We start from the raw sequence: 24652 nt of genomic DNA on the forward strand, positions 1-24652 counted from the left end.
TACAGGCAGTAATTAAAATAGATAAATAAGGGTATGTATGTAGTTATTGCTAGTCAGATGGTAGTTAATAAATAGGAATTATAGCTAGTAGTATGGAATGTTCAGAATAAGAATAATAGTAAATAAAAATAGGAATATCTTCGTTAAAGATTTGGTTCTGTTCTTAATGTAAATTGGATTCATACTCATATAATTACATGCAAGTCTTTTTTATTTACATCGTCTTATTAAATGAAAAGAGAATTTAAGTTATTGATACTGGGTTTTTAGGATGATTATTTTGACTGCATGTAGGTTTATTCTGCAGCTACTACTTATTTGAATCAGTATAACCTGGTATTTCTGCAAGCCCACACCTCTTCCAGCAGCAGCAACATAAACTGTATGATATAATATTTTTTTGTATTAAAAAGAAGGTAAAGAAGCATTTGCAGGTCTTTTCCTGAAAAACCTATATTCCTCCATAAATCCTGTCTGCAGTGGAGGCCTGTGTGTAGGAATGATGTTAAATGAATTGTTGTAATTGATGTTTTCCGTTCAAGGGCAGACCAGGTCCCCCCGGCGTCCCTGGGATGCCAGGACCAGTAGGATGGCCTGGACCTGTGGGACCGAAGGTAAGACTGAAATTCACATGGGATGACCTGTTAAACCTCATGATCTGAACACAACAGTTGTCTCGGGAAGTCTCTAAGCCACTATCTGCTGGAGGCTGGCAAGTTGCAGCAGTGCAAGGGTGCTCTGTGCTTGTACCATTTGACCTGCCCAGTCTAGGGTTGGCTTACTCCCCCTTCAGCCTAGCCCCTATAGCAGTTCTTACATTGATTAAAATATGTCAAAAGGAAATTGAAAATCAGTCTAATGAAGACTTATTGATAACCACTGGTGTCTCGCCATCACATGAATCAGAGTTTCAAAACTCATCATCTTATGTCTGCTCTTTATGATGATCTCTTTGCCTGAGTTTGTACTTCTTGGCAGCGTAACTGGGTGTCCATGTGATCACAGGGAAAATACCAGGCTGGTATCAGGGGAAAGAGATTACAATCCATGTGGATTGCTGATCAGGTCTTTGAAGTTCATTCGCATACAAACAAACATTTGTTCCTATGATTTTTAATAACCAACAGCAGAAGAAATGGCAGGACACACTTTGCTACTGCAGAGTGGTTGGGTCATCTGCATTTATTATAGAAAAGCTGCAGGACAGTCCTTTGCTGAGTATTACCTTACGCAAAAGGCATACAGCCCTTCACAGGAGCCACAGTATATGAAGTTTCTACTGGGACTTTTGAGATAAATTTTCTTCAATCCAGTATGCATCAGGCAAAAGGACTGCACACAATATTTAGCTCAAAGCTGTATTTTCCAGTAAATCTTTGACTCTTAATTTGATCCATGAAGGTTGGTGCCCCAGCTCAGAGGACATGATGAGTAGCTCTTGCTACAGCAAGAATAATAGTAGATGACTTCTGAATTTAAGCCATATGTGGGAAGCACACCCTCAAGCTCGTCAGAGCTATGTTAGATGAGGAACATCATATCATAGTGTGTGGGAATGTAGGTGAGCAAAAAGAGGCCGATGGAGGAGCCAATGTTCACTTTGAACTGTGAGATGAGAAATTGTGTCCACCCAAATGCATTGTGGGAGCAATGAGAGCAGAAGGAGGGTCCAACTACCTTGTTCCCTCAGTCTGAATACTGAGAAGAGAGCAGTCAGAAAACTTGTTCACTTGGCCTTTTCCTTATATAAGCTCTAGTTTAATTTGTGAAGTCTTCCTAATTTTGATTTTATCTCCTCTTTGTCTATTTTTATGCTTTTTCATCACACTCCTAGAGGCATCCCTCACATTGGGTAGTAGGACAGCAAGTCCTACTTGCTGTTTAATTCCCATTCCTCTGCTTTTATTGTCTTCTCTGACACATCTCCTCTATTCTTTAGAAGGGTTCCCACTTTCATTTCTTCTGGTCTTTATAAATGTCTGTTTCCTGCCTGTCAATGAAGGCTCCAGTTGAATAGAGGCCAGTGCATCTCTGTACTCACTTCCATTGGTTGTATCTCTCTTTCATTTCTCTTTTTCTGATCTCTGATCTTCCCAAACTCCTGATATTCATCTTCACTATAGTCATTTGCTGCACCATCTTTCTTCTGTTGGGTTTTTTTTCATTATTCCTATCTTTGTGCCTTCTGTTTCTTCAACTGCATCTCATTACCTGTCTTCTCTTTCTTAGACAGAGCCTTGGTCCAATCCTTATTTCTCCTCCTTTGTTTCTTCAAGTCTTTTCTGAACTTCTGTGGCAGCAGCAGCCAATGTGAAAATCCTCTCCACTACTAGGACAGTGAAAGCCAAAGGAGAACAAGAGCCAACTGTAGGGCTGCTGCAGGTCTGCACACGCTACTCTGTATTTCACCCTAGATATAATTATCTGACAGCAGCCAGAGAAGTTGTAAAGCGTTTTCATGATTAACTGGCTCCAAACAGCCGTAAAGCACATGATGTCTCAGAACTATGATAAAAGTAGTTACTGTGCCTCCCCAAGCCATAAAAGCTTGCAGCAAAATACCTTTCTTTTCTGCAACTCAGTGGAAGTGAGGCTGGATAGAGACAATTCCCCTTCATGCAACAAAAGGATGCGCTGCTGCTGCTAAGTTGCTTGCATGTCCTTTAATAGCATCTGGAAAAACTGATGCACAAGTTACACACCCAAGAAAATGCAAATAGAAGAATAAGAAAACCTATGAGGACTCAGGCAGAATAAAATTGCAATATAGACTTCTGACTACAATGCTACACCAGGTCAGGCTTGTCTCAAGTACATTCAAATATGACCTCATCAGAGAGCCACAATCAATAACTCTCTTTATTGACCCCTTTAGGGTGAAAAGGGAGAGTTGGGTGTGATGGGATTGCCAGGTACAAGAGGACCAATGGGCTCCAAGGTTTGTTAACCAAACAGTGCATTTTCAGACATTGGTTTCTAACGCTCTGCTGACAGCTGCTTCCCTCGTGAATTTGCTGGAAGGCATTTATCAAGATATATCTTTTCCAATGTAGCTAAAAAGATATGTTCTCCTTCAAGCAAGGTTATGTTGTCTGGTTGGGCTTGGCTGTGTTTTTGGCTTTTCATAAAAATGCTTTGGTGTAAATTACTGGAATGCAAAACCTTATTTTAAAAGCAAAACATATATAATTGTATCCCACTAGAAAACTGGAGTTCTTAAGTGTATCTGCAGCATTAACTTGTGTCTGCAATGTTTTTCACCCACCTCATAAGATTATGGAGATTTAGTCCTCTACTAAAACTCTGTATATGTATTTCTCAGGTTGCCCAGAGATGTGGTAGTTGCCCCGTCCCTGGAAACATTCGAGGTCAGGTTGGACGGGGCTCTGAACGACCTGAACTAGTTGAAGATGCCCCTGCTCATTGCAGGAGGGGTTGAACTAGATGACCTTTAGAGGTGCCATCCAACCCAAACCATTTTATGACTGTATGGTTTATTGACAGATAGATAGTAAGCACAATTTGGTCTGGGTGTTCTAGTATCTGTACATCATTGCCTATAGCATAGCCTCTGCCTTCAAAAATTTAGGCCATAACATTTTAAGGTACTTGAACAAAATTGTGTACAAAGGTCTAGAAATAAGAACTGAACACTGTTGTTTATCACGTTTCTTACAGAGAAACTCAGTTTTATAATAATCTTCATATTAGAAGATTACTTAAGTATAATTTAAGGACGTTTCACAGGGGAAAAAAACACAGAAGAGGAAGATTATTAGTAAAATTATTTTAGATTATCAATCGTGGCATCTAAGGCTTCATTCACTTTCAGTTACATTTTATTTCCTTTGTTTCAATTTTAAAAGCAATATCAAACCTGCTGGCTTTACCTGGCTTTTTCACATTGGCTTTTGGGCTGAGTTGTCTTGCCTTTAATTCATATTTCACAGTTCTGTTTCAGTGCAATTTTAGAAGCTATAAATATTCATTTGCATTTACAAGTTGATGCAATTAATCTTTTGTGCTTCATTCTTTTTCTTCACTTTAAAGTTTGAAAGTGCTGCTTCTTGGGTAATCTTGAAAGTGAGAAGTATTAAAATATCTATCATTCTCTTTAGGGTTTTCCTGGAACTAGAGGAGAAAAGGTCAGTGTGACAATAGAAAAATGTATTAACAATTGAAACACTTATGTAAAAAAAAGTAACTGTAGAAATGAGGTTGAATTTTGATGGAGTGAATTCTAAAGGTCCCACTGAGAAATTAAAACTAGCATCAAGAAGGAGCACAGTCTTGTGGCTTGGGCTGGGATGCTAGAGAAGTGAGTTTGACACCCCATCTTCTTATGGACATGTTACTACAGTGCACCTCACTACAGTTTCTGCATCTGTAGAATGGTATAATAATCCTTAATTGTTGGTCTGGTTTGTTTAGACTATATATACTTTGGAACAGAGACAGTTTTTACTGTAAGACCATACTAGTGGGACCTAAACTTGGATGAAGTCAACTGGGAAAAAAAATCAAGTTTGGAAGTATTGCATCCAGGAAAGGATGTGTTTAAAGTAATTATCTAGGGAGAATGAGTTCCTTTTTCTACAAGCCTTACTCTTAATCCTGTTATAATATCAATGAAAGTAATAAGAAAACATTTTAGGGTATCTGCCATACACCTCATTCTGGAGATATTACTGTATGCTGTGTGACTCCAAATAACACTTCATGTCAGGAAAATATTTTTTGCTTCCTTGTGAAATGGTTGTAATTAAGCTGTTGTCACCCTGTTATCTCTCTCCAGGGATCCAGAGGTGACAGGGGTGACAAAGGAGTCAAAGGAGACCAGGTAATTTTCTTTTCCAAATGGCTGTGAGCTTTAGCTGAAAGAGCACATGAGGTCTAACGTACTTCTGAGAGCAAAAAACAGCAGCAGTATGGAGGAAGGGAGTCTGGAGGCATCTTCCTGGGAGGGCGAGAATGGCGAGGGCAGGCAGTGGTCCTGTCTGATGGGAGGGTGGTGGGGCAGCCTCCATGTCCATGTGCCCCCCAGCCCCAGCACGTCGGGGGGTGATGGGGCAGAGGAGGATTTCCCTGGAGGTAACCTCAGTCACTCCTGGCCTGTGCAGTCCAGAACCACGACAGCTTGCCAAAATGTTTTTGGCTGGTGATATGATAATGCTGTGAGGGGAAAAAAAAACCAACCCAAAAAAAACAGGTGAGATTCTTGACTTGGGGGTTCTTTTAACTAAGAAAGGAAAAGCAAAATGCTTTTGATGTTAATGGAGAAATGCCATTCCCAAATGCAGGCTTTGGGAATTGTCCAGGTGGCAGGGTTGCCTGTAGATAAAGCACAACCAAGATGTTTTTGCCAGAGGAGAGGAAGCAGGCAACAGAGGATCTGTACAAGTGGCTTTACCGTAAAATTCTGTTTTTAATTCTCCACCTACTGTACCACCCACAGTGCTGAATCACAGTGCGGGTATTTTAACAGGTATCAGTGCAGTACATGGCACTTGATGTTCTTCCTTCCAAGGAAGCTTCCTTCCAAGGTGCTGCTTTGTCAAAGATCTTTTTTGATGCTTTTTCTCCTTTTACTTTGTAGGGAGAAATAGGCTTTCCTGGAATGCTGGGACAAAAGGTAAGTGAGCATGATGTACTGGGGAGTGGTGCTAAGTGCTGGCATAAAGCCAGTGAATGGCTTAAGGGATATCCTGGAAAGTATAAGGAATTGAAGGTCTTTCTTGACTCAATGGCCAACTCTTCTTGGACTTGATGAAATTCTTTAGGCTTTTCATCTTAGGAGAAAACTCTGAGATGTAGCTGTTTGTTTTTGTTTCTCTTTTTTTCCCCAAATGTTGTTTTAGTCAGAATCTTCCTCCTGTTTAACATGTTCAAACTCTTGATTATAGGTTCATAACTGGCCTAGTTGTTTGGGTGTTATTCACTTGAAGATAATAAATATTTACTTCTTGATACTCTGAATCAAAATGGCACTACTAGAAATAGCAGTAGTAATCCTGACCAGTTTATTCTGTACTTAAAAAACAATCACAATTCAGATATTGTTTTACAGATAGAAATCCTACATGAGGATAATTTTATGACATAATCACATCTTATCTGTGAAATTCGGAAAAGGAAATAATGGTTGCTTCTAAGGAGGCTAGAAGATGAGTCAATTTACCTTCCTTTCCCTGAGTGACTTTATTTCATGTGCATCTTAAGTGCAAAACAAGATATTGCCAAAAGGGACAGAGACTTTTGCTAGCCTTGACCTCCCCAAGTCTCTGAGCATGTTTCAGATCTCTCCATTTGGCTTCCTCTTTATAAAAGGATTTTTCAAGAAAATTTGAGTAAATTTTGAGAGGTATTTTTCACTTTATGCTTCTTTTAAAATATTTTATTATAATTTTGATGTTCTGAGAAACAAAGAGTGCCAGCACTATCTCGAGGAATGATATGAATTAGAGCACCATTGACCTGCTGTCTCATATAAGGCAGGTATAACCATGGTAATGTGCATTTCTGTTTTTATGTCCTGCTTCCTTCCCTCCACACCCACCAAGGGAGAGATGGGCCCGAAGGGACAATCTGGAGTACCAGGACACAGAGGACCTATAGGAAGACCTGGAAAAAGAGGCAAACAAGTAGGACCATGGTGTTTCCCCTTCCCTTGACTCCTGGTGTCTGTGTGGTCGTGGCGTGCGATTATGTGGTCTGTGCTCTGATGGAACCATGTGCTTTGTCACAGCAGGACTGGGCAGAAGCTCTGGAACACCTCACATGCGTGCACAGGCAACGCAGGAGTTAAAGCCCCAGCTTTAGGGCTGGACCCTTATCAGTAGCATTCAGCTCCCTGGCCACACAGCTTGGGGAAAGCTGTATTTTACTTGGCTTGGTAATGAACTCATTGAATATAACTTGAGCAGACCTCGAATGCCCCCTTTGAATACTAAGCAACACAGAGATACAGTCTCAACCCCACCTGATGGATGCGTAGAGAGTTGGAGCAAGGTCCAGGTGTCAGAGAGAATGGGGTGTGATGCCATGGGGTCCTACGCTTTGTAGATCCCTCGCCCTGAGGTTGACTTAGGGAGCAGAGCTGCTCGATTTACAGGCAGCTTGCTAGGCTGCAATGGCAAACGAGATATATCCAAAATTCAACACATTTCAGCCTGCCCAGGTGGCATTCTCTGCCCCTAGAAAAAACAGGTTCTTGAGATGAGTGAAGGAAGGAAAACCCTGGGTTTCTGGGGCTCTGAATGAGGGAAGGACTGCTGTGGATGCTACAATGAACCAGCGCCCTCTCCTCAGCTCTGGGCAGAGATCAGTATCTTGCAAGGGACATCCCATTGCCTGTCCGTGAATTTTCTCCCTGCCTCACCAGTGCAAAGAGCTACACTATTTCTGCCGGCAAAAACACTGCTTGTGTGCACTGGCAGTAGCCACCTGTACACTAAGAATGGTATGTTGTAATGGATTGAACTGGTGTGTGGTCTGTGGCAATGAAAACCACTGGTCTGTACATCCAAACCCCAGTCCTGTATTACACGGTCATACACTCCTGGTTTCTAGCGCAAGCACTACGTGTGTATCCCGTGTCTCTTCAGGCCCACCTGGAGGATGCATCCCATCCACACCATCATTTGGTTGAGTCAGGCTTTGCCCAAGCGCAAGCACTGGTCAACATGAATCTGCTTACAGAGCCACAAAGCCTTGGAGATGTCCCCCACACAGCACAAAGAACCAAAGCACCACAACACCCTCTCTGTTTTTCCCATTTCCTCTGTTAACACTAAACCAAGATTGATTTTTTTGGATTGGTTATTTATATGACGGTTCTCACCATAGTACTGCATGCCAGGGACAGATTCTTCTGCTCTGAGAAAAGTCAGGAAGACACACAGTGACCTTAAGGGATGGTAATCTTGTATGGAAGCTGTTCAGGAATGAGATGGTTGATAAATGGTCCTTATTTAGAGCTTGAAATTATTAAGCTGGCAGAACTATTGTTTCAGATGAAGTGTAAAGACCCGGAATTGTGTGTAAATTTGATACTGACTCCTCCATTATAGCATTTTCCAAGGAGAATATAGCAATATTGGTATAGTTACCTGTTCAAGTCACCAAATAGGCCTCTCCGAATGCACCTTTTCTTGTGTATTTATTTTAAGCAATGATATTGGGGGTACAAAGGAGACCAGCTCCCGGTGCTCTGAATTGCCACCTGCAGAGCCTGTTTCTTTCCACTGACTGACAGAGAAGGGAGCCTGTTCTCGCTACACCAACTTTGGTGTTAATGGGCATCTGCTCAGATACAGGAGCTTGTAGATGGTTAATGGGCTCAGCTGAAAGCATTTTATTTGCAGTCTGGTTATGCCCAGCATTGCAGAGGCACATGCCTGCTTCACTCTTGCTCTGATGCCATCAGCTAATATCTGAAGTGAAAGAATAGCCAGTGTGGGGAAAAATTAAAGGTTGAGTGTTAGGGAGGGAAGTAGTAGGTCACCAAGTAAGGAGGGTAGGAGCAATGTAAGTCTGCTAGGTCACCCAGAAGAAATGTATTTTTTTTTGTCCTTGATTTGACAGGTTTTAAAAGCTGATGTGTGCTCTTTGCTGGTTTGTGGTTTGGTGTTTGGTTTTTTTTGTAAATTATGCTCATCTATCCTGCCAAAAGTAATGTGCGTGGAGTATCTTTCTGTAGTGTAAGGCAAAGAGGACATAGCGCCTGCAGATCAACCTGAACACTGTGCACTCCCTACTTGACCTTAGACGTTTTGTCAGATCACGCAGTGTCTTAGTCAAAAAGTGGTGATGTAAGGTGTGTCATAATTTAAGGCAACAATCAGTGTGACTGGAATTATAGCCTGGCCATAAATTAGGATTTCCAGGCCCAAGACGTAGTACATAACCCCTTCCAGGTGCCATGAAAGCAATTGCAGCATTGATCTTCTGCAGGAAAATTGTTTCCTTCTGTAATTGGTGAACTAGCTTTTTTCTTTCTTCTTTTCTAATCCTTTGAAAAAACTTGAGACTGGCATTTTAAGGTTCTGTGTGTCTGGCTGCTGCCTTTAAGTGCTGTAGTTATCATCTGGCTGTTTGTTCAGCTGAGAGGATAGTTTCCATCAACATGGGGCCATTTCCTGTCCCTTGATCCAGCTGACATCCCTAGATAAAAGCAGCTAAATTAGGAAGGTGTCACTTCCACTTCCATTTTGAGATACGTCTTGATTATCTCACTGACTTCTTCAGCTCTCCTCTGCCTATGCTCTTCCTAAAAGGTGGCCAGGAGGTGGAAGTCACAAGTCATGGCCCCACTGCCCTCAAACTGAGATATTACACCCAAAGTTTTGTAACTTGGGAATTGACCCTAAGGAGCAAGTTTGGGGTTTCAGCCTTAATAAGGAGGAATGACTTAGAGCTTTAGATAACATTACTGTGAAAGAAGGGAGAGGAATATAAATATTGTCCATGGGAAAAGCTTTTCTGAATGCAATGGGTGCATATGAAAAGAAACAAGGCAAGAATATTTAATATAAATCTTTGCCCTTATTATTTAATCTCTCTATGCTAAACCAGAAAGCATTAAGCAATCATTCTTCCAAAGCAGGAGACACAGCAGACAACTCATTTTCAGGCAGTACATGTCTGACTGGTGCTGGCTTGCCTCTACCAAATCGCTGTTGTCTGGGGGAAAGGGATTTCCCACAGAATTCTTTGGGGCTACAAAGTCCTGGTCTGCTGGTTCTGTGTCACGTAACATAAGAAGTAACTAGGAATCATCATTGCTGACAGTCACATAAATCCTGGAATATTTTGGTGGTACAGAGCTTACCTAATAGGATTAAACAAAGCAAATATTCAATTAGTTCTTTATAAGCCATGGCAAAATCAACCTTCTTCTGTTGAAATGGTACAAGTGACATTCAAATGTATCCATGGGATACAATATATCACATCACAAATTATTTTAGCATATATTACTATATATGCTTCATTACTCTGAAATTAGACATGCAACCACTCATCGTGCACCCATGAATGCACATTAACTTGAAATTACACCATCCTCAAATAATTCATCTCCTTTGTCATGAAAGGAAAGCTTACATAGCACACACCATCTTTGTTATGCTAAATAATGTATGCTGTTACATAAAAGTCAAATCAGGCATTTAAACTTTAAGCTATGTAGTACACTCCTGAAACACAAAGCTGAGAAATCCAAGCCTTGGAGAGTATATGAGCAGGAAGATAAATACAGTTATTTTTAATAAGTGTCACCATATTAAATTCAGGAGCAAAAATAGGAATGTGCTGAACAGTTCTAGGGTGAAACTTCAAAGTGCCTAAGGGTATGGCTGTACAAACAAGCTCCCATGAGGCAAATTAGGACTTATTTTACAGATTGTTAGCTATTGTATGGTAACTGTATGCAAGCTCATCTCCCACAGGTAGTTTTACAGCTTTTTGACTGAGTGATAAAGTACCAGAGGGACACCATTTGTCAGCACAGTGTTGCCACACACTAGCTTGCAGTTTGTAAGGCCAAGTCCTTGCTTGCCTTGCAATGATTTGTTAACAGAGCTATACCCATGGTGAAAGTCAATGAGACACAGGAGTCCAGGCACCTAAAGTACTTCTGAAAACAGTGTGGGCCTCAAAGTCATTAGTGTGCTTCTGAAAGACTGCACCCTAAGTCTGGGAATTGTCACTGTGGCAGCCCTTGCCAAGTCCTTACTGAATTTTCTTTTTTTTCCACCGCTGTTAGTGCAGTAACTAAAGATTTCCAGGGTCACCTATTTCAGCTTCACCAGCACTTTTTTTCTGAGCTGCAGTGAATCCTAGAGAGCTACCAGGGGTAAAAAGGCATCCTTAAAGCAAAGCCACCAAATGATTGAAGCCAGAGCAGGGTGATTCCTGACTCCACACAGAGCAGATCTGCTGGGACTTTTAGGAGCAGAAGTCCTGCCTGGATATGCTTTTCTGTCCCCGCATAGAAGAGGACAGCACCTCTTCCCTGGGGTGGTGGCTATGAAGCTATGCTGCACGCTCCTACTGGCAAATGTCTCGGCTCTCTTGAAAGGGAATCCAGTGCTGGCTGGAAGAGTTATTAATAGTTGAACAAATAAACAGATGTCTCTTCTCTCCTAGGGGTTAAAGGGAGACATTGGACCTGCAGGTATCATGGGTCCACCTGGAAGGCCTGGTCCTTCTGGCCAGCCGGGCCCTCCTGGACCTTCAGGATCAGGTAAGCAAGAGATCAAGTGATTTCCTAAACAGTGTCCCTGCTCCCTATCCCTTCCTGACTCATCATGTACACCTACATAGGCAGCAAGGCTTTGTTTGCTTCTCCACTGACACGGAGAGGACTTCTCCTGAAGGCAGGTCATGCCATCGTTGTCCATTACAAGGACTATATACATTACTTTAAAGCCTATATTATGGCTTTTGACGTTTCAAATAAAACCAAAAACATGACCCATGGAACTTTGGTAGATGGGGGTGATGAAAAGCCATCTGGCAGCCTTGGAGGGACTAGTTAATCTCCATCATCAAAGGTCTGCTGCTTCCCCAGATATCCTGGCTTACAGTGAAAGCTTGTGATTTCTAATCAGCCAGGACATACTCACCCCGTGCAGCTCTGTAAAAGAAAAACAGACGAGACTCAAGTCACACTGGCAGTAAGGAAAGAAGGGAAGAGAATGAAAGGGATAGAAGTCAGAGGGGAAAAAAAAGATGGTGAAAAACCCCCTCTCTCTCTTTAGTTAAGTGCTGTAGATCTATGCTCGTTGGAATTCTGCATGTTGTAGAAATCATGAGAAAAATCTGACTGATAATTGTACAGCTTCAAAGCTATGCATGCACATGAACTCTAGGCAGCTTGTGAGACCAAGTGTAGGCAGGAAGGACAATACATGACCCGCAATGTTCAGTGACAGTGAACCCTCAGGCAGGGTTTTCTCAACCCGGATATATACTAAGGTACCTGAAAAGAAAAACAAAACCAGTTGGGAACTACTGTTGCCTCAGAAGGACAGCAGCTGCTTGCACAGCAGCCGATCTGTTCAATGTCCTCTTTCATCTTCCTTTCCCTTTTTCTCCTCTTGCTTACATCAGTGGGCAGAAGGTCCCTTCTTGTGGTGATGTGAAAATGGTACATCTGTGAAGCTGGGGGCAGCTTCAAAATCTTCACATACCTCATGTCTCCCATTATGAAACATCTTTGTCTTGAGTAAATTAGCTGGAAGTTTTCAGAGGACAGAATTTTCACCATGTGGATGGGAAGGCAGCCAGGATCTTGAGATTACTTTTTAAAGGCTTTATTCCATCCACAAATAGTTTATGTGTCAGGCTTGTTAATCTTTTTCCTCTAGAATATAAATTCTGATCCTAAAAGACCTTTCTGTAATGATGTCATTGCTTGCAGTATGGACATGTTGGCTCATAGTCTAATTCTGCAGAGTAGCACATCCTTGCCAAAGTTTGAAAGTCAAAAAACAGTATTTTTTTTAAGTTTTTATTTGTAACCCTCCTGGATTTCTAGTTGGGTTTTCCTGTACAGAAACCTTTGAAACAGCGTTGCTTAAGTGATTGTACAAATGCACAAGTCGAATGTGTTGTGGATGTCTACGAGTCTGACTCTACTAAACTTGGTGCATAGGTGCTGCAGAGTGATCCGTGTGTCCATCATGTCCTGAATTTCTGTAGCTTCAAACAGGCTGTCATTTATTCTAAGCAAATGATCTCTCTCTTTCTCTGTAAAGTTGGTAGGAAAATTTAAAATGTGATCTGAAATAATAAGATTTTGTATGGTACAAACTCGAATCTTTCTCCTGATGTGCTGGAATTAATGGTAATCCCTCCAGTGGGTTTGGTGGGAGATGTGAATATCTGAAAACTTAGGTAAATGCATATATCCACCTGACCTGTAATTTTTCCACTAAGGCTGCATTTGTGTTTTGTGTATTAACATCACAACAAGGCAACCTGCTATTTTGCTTCCTAGGGCAATTTGCAATAGGACCAAAAGGGGAGAGAGGACTTCCAGGGCCTCCAGGAAGATGTCTCTGCAGACCCCCACAATACATGAATAACCCGATATATGAGGAATCTGTGTTTGGACACAATTATCCAAAAGTTCCAGCGGTAAGCAGTTTTTCTGGGAGAGGACGTGAGCGATTCTTAAATATTTTTGTTACTAGAGGTGTTGTATTTGCTAATGGATTGGATTTAATGGGGAAGATGTCTGTGCGTGAGCAATGCGTTACTTCTAGTACGCACAACCTGCCCATGCAAAAGAGTCTGGTCTCATAACTAGTCTGAGGGTCCTACAATTGAGGCGCTAAAACGTAGCTGTTTCAAACCATCAGTAATGTGGCACATGTTTAAAAACCTTTTCACAAGCCTGAGGATACTCTCTTCCGTCTGCTACTGTAAATATATAACCTGTTCTTTTTATTTCAGTAAATTGAAATTTATTTCAGATTGGTCAGCAAAGTAAGCATCTCTTTCTTGCATATTTTTGATATCTTCTTCTGCAAAGACAGTGATTTCAGAATTGAATATTGGGGTCAAGCATTTCACGTATAAGATAGACCTTCCCCCAAAGCACAGAGTGTCTACCTTGAGCCAAAGAGTGGTCTCCACAAACCATGGGAGTCAGACTTCTGAGCTCCTGTCTGTAGACATACACTTTATATAGCTAATTTCAATCTCTAGCCTTCTGTAAAGCATTTTTATGAGCAAATTTGACAAAGTACTTTCAAGGACAAGTCATTGCTAAAAAGCGACCTAGCAATCTTTCATCTCTAATTTCTTTGGGCTTTGTAAATACTATTTCTGTACTTTTCCTTCTGCTGGGCCCCTACCTTATTATTCTGTGCATTGTGGCACTTAATCAGCAATGAAAATGCTACCTTGCTGCTGCATAGCCCAGCCTCTCCACTCATGCAAGTGGATATTGCAGGGTGTCTGGTCATCTCTGAATGACAATAAGCAGCAATTAGCTTTGTTAACATTCCCATCTGTCATGTTGTCAGAAAGCTGGTACAGCGTGTGAAAGGGCCGTACTCACAACGCTGTCCATTAAACTGGGTCATTGAACTCAACCTTTTGCATGAGTGTGCTGCAAGTCTTGACAGCTGCTGGCTCATCCCTGTGTTGCATTACAAAAAGCCCCCTTAATTTTAAAACTTAATGGTGAGAGAAGAAAGTGCATGAAATAAAAGCGCATATCACATCGTGCTGTACACTGTGGAGCAGCACTCCCCCTTTGCCCGCCCCATTTCATTTACTCCCTCCAGTGGCAAGAGTGAGAGCTTAAACATTGCTGTTACTTACTCTATTCGGGTCCCCACGCAGCAGCTTTGAAGCCTGCCTTGTACCACTTGAAAACTACGCTCAGGGTTTCTATAGCTGCACAGGGAAAAGACACAGAGGAGGTGCTCTGTGCCCCCAGTCCCTGTGTTGCGTGATTCTCCCGAGCAGTGTCCTACCGCAGCAGGTCCCTACTGCAATCACCCACTCACCCACCCACCAACTCCTCTGGTGTCAGCGCTGCCAGGGGAGGGGGAGAGGCTGGGAAACAAAGCACTGGTTTTCTGTCATTCTGTTTTTTTCATCTTTTGCAGTTTTGGAGGCCTGTATCTGTAGCAGAGAGTTTCAGAGAGCACAGATCTGCTATTGATTTCACGAGAAATTAGAGCTCTGGGGCTGGGACTTGGGCTCCTGAACACAATTACAGAATCAGTTCTTTGCTGGCTTCCTTTGCTTGCTTTCATTCAAGCTGAAGTCATTTTTATTCAATCCTTCTTCAATGAAATTGGCCTTTGTCAGGGGCTATGGGAATATTCTGCTGTGTAAAAATTTCGGGGTATTTCAGGGTTTTAAAAAGAGCCAATTCTGTTTATGCTGGTGGGAATCAGGCTCAGACCTAAATCCATTTTGCTCAGAAGCACTCCATTTGCTTTTTCTAAATTTAAAAATTGTTTGAATCTTGCTAAAATTAATTTGATTAAGCTGCTGAAGGATGAGATTATTTCCTAATGCCCCTTACAGCCAATTTCAGTGACTGAGACATTGGGGAAAAAAAATGGTAAGAGGACAGCTTGTCCTAATTTTTCCATTTTGAACTAATTTTTTTCTGTTTAATAGAAGACTTGACTTTAGACTAAAGTATATGCATGTAAAGGAACATGCATTTCAATGACAATTAAAGCTAAACAAAGCACAAAGTAGTAAAAGATAAGTGAAGGTTGCATTGAGCAATGCATTATTTATTTTGTAGCCATGAGCAGGTTTAAAAAATTATAGACAAACCCACAAAAAGCACTTATGCCCATATGGATTTAGCATTTGAGCACCTGATTATTTTTTTTTAGCAATGATTGTGCACGAATATTTGCACGATCATTACTTGTGGATGTGCCTTTTGAAATAGGGGCCATTGGAGCCGTAGCTAGGTGCTCAGGAAAGACCATTCTCCTTTGGAAACTCATGTCTCTTCTTACCAATTGCAAAGGAGCCTCTTATGGTCTGGCAGTCCATGGGTGTAAGTTCTCACACCATTCTGTTTCTGAAAACAACCAAACCATTTTTTTCTGTGCACTTATTTACTTATTTGCAGGTACATATGCCAGTTTACAAAACCAGATTCTGCGACGATCCAAAATACTTCTTGAGAGGGTTACCAATCACCTCTTTTTCTGTGCCTCAGATTTTTGTGGTGAATAATCAAGAAGAATTGGACCGGTTAAACACTGAAAATGCCTTAGCTTTTAGAAGAGATCAGAGATCTTTGTATTTCAAGGATACCTTTGGATGGCTCCCAATCCAGGTGAAAATATGACTGTGGTCTCAGAAAACTCGTGAGTGTATGTTTCATTTTTAAATACACCACATACTTCTGTACTTAAGGTGTCATATAGAATCCATGAAGCAAATGGAGAAAATGCTTTTTTTTGAGCACTGCCACAACTGTACCTAATTCTGTGATTTTTGTTCACAGGAGTCTTAATTCCCGAGGTGTTAACTCATCAGTGTTGCAGGTTTTGCTACACTCCCTGTAAACCAGGCTCCACTGGTGAACTGGGGCTGATTTCGGGGAATTATGATAGTAAAGAGCATTTTTTACTTAAGTAAAACTCACCAGTGTACAAAGTTGCGGGAAAATACATATCCTGCAAACCAAACCACCTATTTCCTTATTGCTCCAAGGAGTGAAACTAATTCCTGCTGAAATCAGCAGCGGGATCCTTCTTGTGTCCACTGTACTGTATAAACCCTGTGAACCACCGAACAGTGGGATATGAAAACCTGTTTGTGGGATCTGCCTCCCACAGCCCATCACCTCTGCTTGCTAGCCAGGCTGCTTGTGGTCAGCTCAGTAACCACTGTGTGGTTTTTCGGCCAGCTCACCCCTTTCTATCCCGTGGATTACCGCTTCGAGGGGGGCGGTACCTGTGGAGATGGGATCGTACAGGATGGGGAAGAGTGCGACGACGGCAACACGGTTGTGACTGATGACTGTATAAGTAAGTTACAGCACACCAAGAGCGGCCTCTTTCTACCAGGGAAGGTGCATTGATTGCTTCCATGGGGGACATCGCTGTGTAAATCACACCAGTGTTTCACTCAGGGGAGCTTGTGTGGTTTGTGGATTGAGTGCAGGCACTGGGAGAGGGAGGCAAAATGGCCATGGTGTGAAAATGGAGGTCCTTTGGGCATGTGGATGCCACGCACCAGCACAAGACAGGTGATGCCAAACACTTCTCATGCATGTTTATTGGGGACCGTGTACCTCACTGAGCAGAGGTGTCTGCAGCCAGAGCAAAACCACTGCATTTCAGGGGCCAAATCCAGCAGCTCGTTTACATACACACCTTCCCTGGGGGCTGCCAGCTTCCTGGCCAAAAGATGTAGCGTACTTTTGCAGCGCACCATAAAACCCCTCAGGACAGACACTGAAGCTGGCTGTTTCTAATAGTAAGCTACATCCTGGGTTCAGTAAAGCCACTTTGGATTTTGTTTTTCACTTGCCTAGGGAAGGTGTCTGCCCACTACCTTCGCTATTAGGTTTATACAACGTTTGATTCCTGCCTAGTCAAGCTTCCTTTCATTTTGCTGAGAGCATACAGGCAGCTGTGGCAACCTTTACTTCTACTTTTCAGTTACCTGTACCGCATGGTTCCTTCCCCAGAGCGCAGCACCCTACACCATCTACAGCTGACACACAGCAGGTTTGGTACTCTGTTGGTTTTAGCAAAGGGATGCTTCATCACATTTTAGAACAAGTATCAGCCAACATTGAAAGATGAATTTTTTTTTTTTTCATTTATATGAAAAAATTCATTTTTTAGCCTGACATTGAAAATGAGATGTACGCAGCTACGCTCTATGTGAGTTTGCCCAACCACCTGTCCATCACCATCCTTCCCTTTACAACTTAGGAATCCCAGCCAACTTCTCAATGACAAAAGGAAAGAGATTTCAAAGGCAATTTAGTCGCAACAGGTATAGGGAGAAATATAAATGCATGCCCCTATAAGCTTGCCTGACTGCAGAGTAATCCAGTGAAAGAGCATGAGCTCTCCAGGCTCCAAGCATGAGAAAATGATTCAATTAGAATTTACAATCAACCGTGGATAACAAGCATACAGGCAAGTAGTGTTCATTAGTTCTAGTGCCTGCAAAATTGTACATTGTGTGTCTGGAGGCACATTGTATTACTTTGTGCTATACACTGGGTAGAGCTTCAGGTTGATTGAGGCCTTGCAATACACAGACTCCTGACACCGAGGCGACCTGAAGAGTTACCATTGAGTTAACTTGGAAACGAGCACATTGTCATCATTCTGCTCTTGTAACTGAACCAAAAGAAAAAGGTTAACTAAATATTAAGTGGATTTAATTGTAAAATAGGCTCATTGTTCTGAGGAGCATCTATTTCTAACAAAACAGATCCTTGGTGCAATTAATTAATCATTTCTATTTGCAAACAACCCACTTTAACTCTTATAAACTTCCTATTCTTGAGTGTCCTTTTAATCATTTGCTTAACAGTGTCTCCAAGATGATGTCAAGGGGATTTTAGCTAAATATAACTTGAATGAATTAAAAGTCATACTCAAAAAGTTGAAGACACCAAAAACAAAGTCCAGTTGATAAAATAGCAAGCAAACCCACAAACTACTGCAACCTACATCCCAGCCACCATGAAAAAATGTCACAAGGCCCACTCAATCTCAAGTCAGTAGGAGTCAGCAGTGGGAAAACCACCTTTCTGGCAATTATTACATACTTTTCTTTTTTTTGATAGCCAGGCAATAGGTCTGTGTAATTGTGTTTCTGTGTGGGAATTCACTTGCAGTAACCACACATAGATACTGTGCAATATTGGGTAAAGGTGGGATTTTCAGACAACTTAATGACCTCGGAGTGTTTTTTTTGAATTGTCACCTCCCCAAACCATTTATCTTAACTGTATTTTATGCTCCCTTTAATTTATTTTGATAGTAGTTATCTATGGTAATAATAATTATTAGAATAAATGCTGTTGTAATTAGTGTTTCTGTAGTAATTATTTTTATTAGTTATCCATTCTTTCCCTTGGTCACTGAAATTAGGCTGAAAAAAAAAAAGCATATTCTTTGTAGTGAAGAGTATTGCTCCTCCTAAGACAGTCCTTACAGGGTGCCCTCCCCAAAATGCCTTGTTTTATACTTTACCCTTAAAATTCTAGTTCCACTTACCTCACCTGGCTCTTTTACATATGAGGTGCCTCGAAGATACTTTTTTCCATATTTTTCACTAGGATGCCGCCGCGCTTACTGTGGAGATGGCTACAGACACGAGGGGGTTGAAGACTGCGATGGGAAGGATTTTGGATATTTGACATGTAAAACATATCTCCCTGGGTATGTATAAGCTGTTTTCACTTTGGTTCGGGTTTTTTTTTTGGTTTGTTGTTTTTTTTTTCCTCTTCTCTTTGCCAGCTTTGAAACAGAAAAGCACTACTCACTTAAACCTTGTTCCACAGGGACCACTGCAGGTACTGGGGAGAGAGTATTTCTGCATATCATTGACTTGAAGGACTAAATCTCATCTCTCAGTAATAATCACATACCTCTTTCCTGTAGAAAAATAATAAGGGTCATATAGACATAAGTTTGTTCATTGCTTGCAAACATTTCCTCGTTTGGTGACTTTATCATTGCATTAATATTCACCCATAACATACCAGGAGTAGGGAGGACCATGAGAAGGAGATATCACACCAAAGGGAAAAAACCAAACCCAAACCACAGCCTCCAACCGACCTCCTGTTGCTCTTACCGTTAATGGGTGCTCTAGGGGTATCTTTGTTTCTGAATCAACCCATCATCTATCAGCCTTTCCAGAGGCCAGGAAATTCACTCAACAGCAGATGCGAAGCCATATATCTGCTTAGCAATGTCCTTCATTTAAAACATCTGCTTATTGTTGACTTGCCCTCTCTGCCTTTGTTTGAGCAGCTTCCTCTGGTCAGGTTTTGCCTCTACAGCAGTACCTCTATTTAACTGTCAGGTATTGTTACTGGCTAACAGGAAACATTTAATTTGCAAATGAAATTATGCACAGAGCCCTCATCATTCACGGAAGAATAATGTGCTAATTGACAAGAGTAAGAAACCACAGGATGTCTTTGTAAGTCAAGTGCTGTGCTAATCCTCCCACTGCAATTGTTGGAGCACTCCTGGTGTAAGAGATGATTACTAAAATCAAGACCAGCAAACCCGACAACCTGAAACATTTTACACGGATCTCATCGTAAGACAACATGGAGCTGTTTCTCTTGTGAAAACTGTTCCCTTTTGAGAGCCTGAAGTTCGGTGCCAAAAATAGCACCACAAAAGCTTGAGATTTTTTAATAAATTTCATTTTCTATGTATAATCAAGTTGTGAAGAGCAACTGAGATCCTTTATTTTTGTGTGTGCAGTCTGAAAATTATCTGCTAAACTAAAGAAAAAGCTGACTCATCAGTAAAATGGGATAAGTATGTGAGCTTGGCATTCCCATGGGAGTTTCATCCTAAAGCACTTTCTCCTCCAAGAGCTTTGCTGCAGCAGATTTTCCCATTTTCTACTCTTTCCAGCCCCCAAATCCCTCCTCATATTTCACACATCTTCATTTCAGATTTTATGTTGCTTTTCTGAGAATTCAAGGTTATTCAAGGACATAGTTTCAAGGACCTGCTTAATGGCTGCTTGTGGATTATCTAATAGATAGGTTATTCACATATGCTAGCAATAAAAACTCATAGAAATGCTTATTTTATCAACAACTCTGGTCAGGACTTCAGTAGGTAGAGTCACTGCAGCTCAGTTTAAGTAAGTAGAAAGACAAAAAATCACTGTTTTTCTTTATTTTTCAAAGACCTTTCCATTTACTTTTTTTTTTATTTCAAAGGTGGGCATATGTCACTATTATTACTTCAAGTACATGAAAAATAAGTTAAGGGAAAGGTACAGTCATGCCTGCTGGAGCTGTTGGAAGTAACTGGAAAAACACTTAACTCAGAGCCTTAGATATTTCCTTACACAGTTCCTGTGGGTGAGTGCCAAGGCCTCCTGCACCTACCCCCGCATAACACTCAAGTCCCACTGCCAATTGGGATTTGATTTTTTTTTTAATTCATATTACTGGGAATTAAGTCTTCACTCATAGTCTCTCCTGGACTCTTGTTTTTTGCTGACAAGGGGGAGCACAGTAGAGCACTGAGGGAAATCATCCTCTTATTTTTGTTCTCATATGTTGCTGCATTTTCTGATGTTCATCACTCCTAAAGAGCGTTACATCCAGAAACCATATAATGTGAACTTTAGCATACCTTGAAACTGAGATATTCTCTTTTCTTCTAGGTCTTATGGAAAATTGCGATGCACTTCTTACTGCTACATTGACTCTACACAGTGTCGGTACTTCACATGAGGGGAGCGGAGGTGGGTAGCACCCCACGTGTAGCGGGGTGCTAGGTGCTACACTATCATCTATCCAAGAAGGACTGGCACAAAAAAAAGCCCCTACCCACATCTGTGTGAAAACAAAGAAAGGGACATCATGCTGCTGATGGCCATTTTGAGATGTTTTCTTTTTTTTTTTTTTAATTAAGTCAGATTGGGAAAAAATAGGACCACTGCATCCTGTCTTAATAGAGAAACGTCAAACAGTGTTTGCCAGTAAAACTTTTATGTGGCTGTGGATGGCAACTTGCTCTCCATCACAAATGTGGCATTAAGCTGCTGGAAACTGAATTTCACGAACCAGGAATATCATGTAACAATTACCTCGACTTAGCACTGTTACACCTACTTGTAAGCTCTTCAGGGTTTTTGTCTTTAAACCTTCTCAGCATAAACACAAAGCATATCAGATGTGGTATCTATAGAGACTTACTCTTCTATTACAATGTGAACTTTACAAGTGTTGTATTCACGTGAGTGACGACTTCAGCAACATTAACTGTACACCTTCGTGGGTCGAAGGAGCAGAGGCCCTTCAGTAAGTGCTTTCAAGATCAGCAAGTCAACCAAAAAAAGTCAGTTAACTTCACCTTCGGGCTAAGACATTTGGCTGTGCGTGCCTGTGTGCATGCGCGGAAATGCAAGCAGTCCCAGGAGGCCTGAAACTGCAGACCACGAAGGCCAAACTGGATAAATAAAGTGTGAAATAGCCAAGGAGCTCCCTCCAAGGAGAAAATCAGACAAGGAGGTAAGAAAAGGACGGAATGTATTTCTGTATTTTTCACCTCGGTCGATCTGGCTGTGCTCTGCGTGACCCCGAAGGGGCTGGGACAGCATTGGTTACCTGCCTGAAACCACAGCGTGACCATGTACTCGTCACCTTCACTCTGGTTTCCACACTGGAAGGTCTTTTCGTTTTCATCCCCTTGTCCACCTGACCTTCATCGCTCAGCTACCAGTTATACCCTCTCCTCTCTCCCCTCTCTCTCACTCGCTGTTTTCGCTGTCGTGTCTGGGGTACCCCCAGTGTATGATGTCCTCATGTTTGCATTGCTGTAAATCACATCCTGGAGTAGGGTGTTTATGGATGCTCATTCATGCTGTGTAATGTACATAGATTTTTTGTTGTTCAGAAAGTTTGTTCAACTATATTAGCTCTGACAGGAGTCAGGGTAATTATATACTTATTTATTAGCAGGCATTAAAGAACATATTTCACATGGGAAGCATATTAAATATTATGTGAAAAAGAGTCTATAACAGAAGAAAATGAAACAAAGGATGTGCAGAATTCAGGACTGAGAGCCTCGAATCAAGGTGGTGTTTTCCTACAAACCACTCTTCTCTGCTTCGCCATAAATGCTGTACATGACTGTTTGGAATGCGTGTTACCTGTACCAGTGACAGCGCTGCAAAGCGGCTGCGCTTACACTGGTGCTTCGGTAAAGGTTAAATAAAGGTGGATGTTGTGTTACAATGATAATGCATTAAAGCAACCAATAAATGTATACAACTTTTACCACCTGTATAGCGGACACTAACTCTGCATGTCCAAAGTGACACTGGAAATCACCAGTTGAAAAAACAAAAACAAAAATAAAACCAAAATTAATGTACTCTTTGTGGCTATCACTTACCTGGGCTCTTATGCTGCTGTGAAGTCAAGCCACCAGCATTTGTAGCCCAGTTCAAAATTTTTCTTCTTGTTGCCTTTTTTTTTAAAAAACAAAAACAGAGGTCTTAATAAAAGGTCAAGGAACTACTAGGCTGAGGAACTTGCCCATCATAAGCTCTGGAAATCTGGGCACTAGCACAGCTGCCTTTTAATTTCCTGTGCTTGTGCAAGCAGTGGGTCCCAGCAGTGTCACACCACACGGGAGCGTGTATCTTGGCGGGAGGCTCCCGAGGACAGCCACGTTCCCAGCAGCATGTCCTGCAGACCCACCCTCCAGCTGAACCTCTGGCAGCATCTGCCAAGTGTTACCAGCTTGGAGAGACTTCATCTGAACCCCTCACCTTCTCCGAGGAGTTCATCTCTACTCCCAAAAAGGCTGGAGTCTTTGAGAAATTTGGTAATCCCAGTGGCCTGTCACCTTCATTTTTAAGTCACATCCTTTTTAAAAGCTCCTACCTCTGAAAGACATTGAAGTTGCAAAGCCAAGTGCACAGAGGGTAGGAAATGCAACCAGGAGTTGTGATCGTGTAGGTGAAATTGTCCTGCGTTTAGGAAGGGGTGCATCACTCTGGTCAGAAAGCATTCACAATGCATGGATTTTAAATAGACTTTATTACTACAGCACAAACAATTTAGCATTTTAACAGAAAGAAAGGAATGTAACATACAAGAAAAAAAAAAAAAAGAGACATGAAAAAAGTTTCTTACTATCATTACCTCTTGTTCCCCTCTCTTTGCAAGAGAAGGATACCTGGGAAGGTGTTAAGTCTGTATGATTTTAAAATGGCAAAAACCCCACCCTTCCTACTTATTTCTGACATACCTGCTTTACAATTAATTGGTGATTCTTCAGCTGGATGGTGCCTGGTCTGCTGTGAATTATCCTTCCTCCTTCTCTGAGTTTCTTAACACATTGTGCCAAGTCTTGTTCAAAAGTCAATTGAGGTATTTCAGTTCCTTGGCCTTTTGCAGCAGCAAACGCTGCGGGAAAGTTTTCTAATGATTAGTATGCAACTCTAGAGGAACACAAAAATAGGATGAGCTTACACCATGCACTGTATTAAAAAATCCAGCTTGCACTTAATATGTGATTAAATATATGTAGTTACCTACTGCGTGTATTAGTAGCTCATGTCAATAAATCATGCTACCTTAGTTCTGCTATGTTCTTACTTTCACTGATTTCATTTTGGGTTTAACAACAGAGTTTTTAAATATAATTACTTAGTTTAAGGTGCTGGGGAGGGGAACAAAGCGCCAGCACCTCCTCTCCCATGCCTGCTGCCTTCCCCGTCTGCCGCTGGAGCTGGCACACCGGCGTGCACAGCCTGGAGGGTGACCGTGCACCCCTGCACCCCGGTCCCGCCACTGCTTCAGCCCCAAACGGACCCGTGCAACATGCCATGAGCAAAAGCGCTCCGCTTTCATCCATTTCTGGCTGTAATCGGCGTCACGCCGACTAATTTTAACAAGGCTTTGGGCTGCAGTTTGGGGGATTATCTCCTCCTGCTGCTTCATAACGTACTGGCTGGTTTGTAACTCCTGCCAGAGGCTGCAAACCAGAAAGCAAGGGTGTCGGATGCTGATGGACGATGGGAGCAGCGCTGTTGGCACCTAGGGTTCCATCACTCCCAGCAGCCGACACACAGGCTTTGGGAAGAGAAGTGGCCTTGAAGTGGCAGCTGGCAAGTCTGTCCTCCCAAGGCTTTTGTGTAGGACAGGGCATCCCAGAAGGGCAGTGCTGTCTGTCCCAAGGGAAATGGAAATGTATCGACGACCAGAGAATGAATGAGTCTTTGGGGCAGTGTATTTTCTAAAAGTTCAGCTTCTGTGACATTATCCTCTCTGGCTTCCCAAATGCCTATGTCATGGCTCTCTCAACTTTAAATCATTCAAAATCATAGCTTCCAGACCTGTCCTTGCCTATAAATCTGGTCATGCAACTCATCTCCTCCTTTCCTTGTTCCCACGGTTTTCGTT

General features: G+C 41.8%; 1 protein-coding gene across 1 annotated transcript in view; it reads left to right on the plus strand.

Moving 5' to 3' along the window:
* Positions 1–20965, plus strand: part of COLQ (collagen like tail subunit of asymmetric acetylcholinesterase) — a 37873-nt gene extending 16908 nt beyond the window's left edge. Inside the window, exons 6-17 of the mRNA XM_074150471.1 lie at positions 543–614; positions 2876–2938; positions 4119–4145; positions 4796–4840; positions 5597–5632; positions 6561–6641; positions 11149–11245; positions 13004–13143; positions 15713–15832; positions 16409–16529; positions 18809–18911; positions 20896–20965. Coding sequence (XP_074006572.1) covers positions 543–614; positions 2876–2938; positions 4119–4145; positions 4796–4840; positions 5597–5632; positions 6561–6641; positions 11149–11245; positions 13004–13143; positions 15713–15832; positions 16409–16529; positions 18809–18911; positions 20896–20965 — 975 coding nt within the window. The remainder of the gene's footprint in view (positions 1–542; positions 615–2875; positions 2939–4118; positions 4146–4795; positions 4841–5596; positions 5633–6560; positions 6642–11148; positions 11246–13003; positions 13144–15712; positions 15833–16408; positions 16530–18808; positions 18912–20895) is intronic.
* Positions 20966–24652: the final 3687 nt, after the last annotated feature.

Source organism: Numenius arquata, chromosome 7 (assembly GCF_964106895.1).
Source record: "Numenius arquata chromosome 7, bNumArq3.hap1.1, whole genome shotgun sequence".
Lineage (NCBI taxonomy): Eukaryota > Metazoa > Chordata > Aves > Charadriiformes > Scolopacidae > Numenius > Numenius arquata.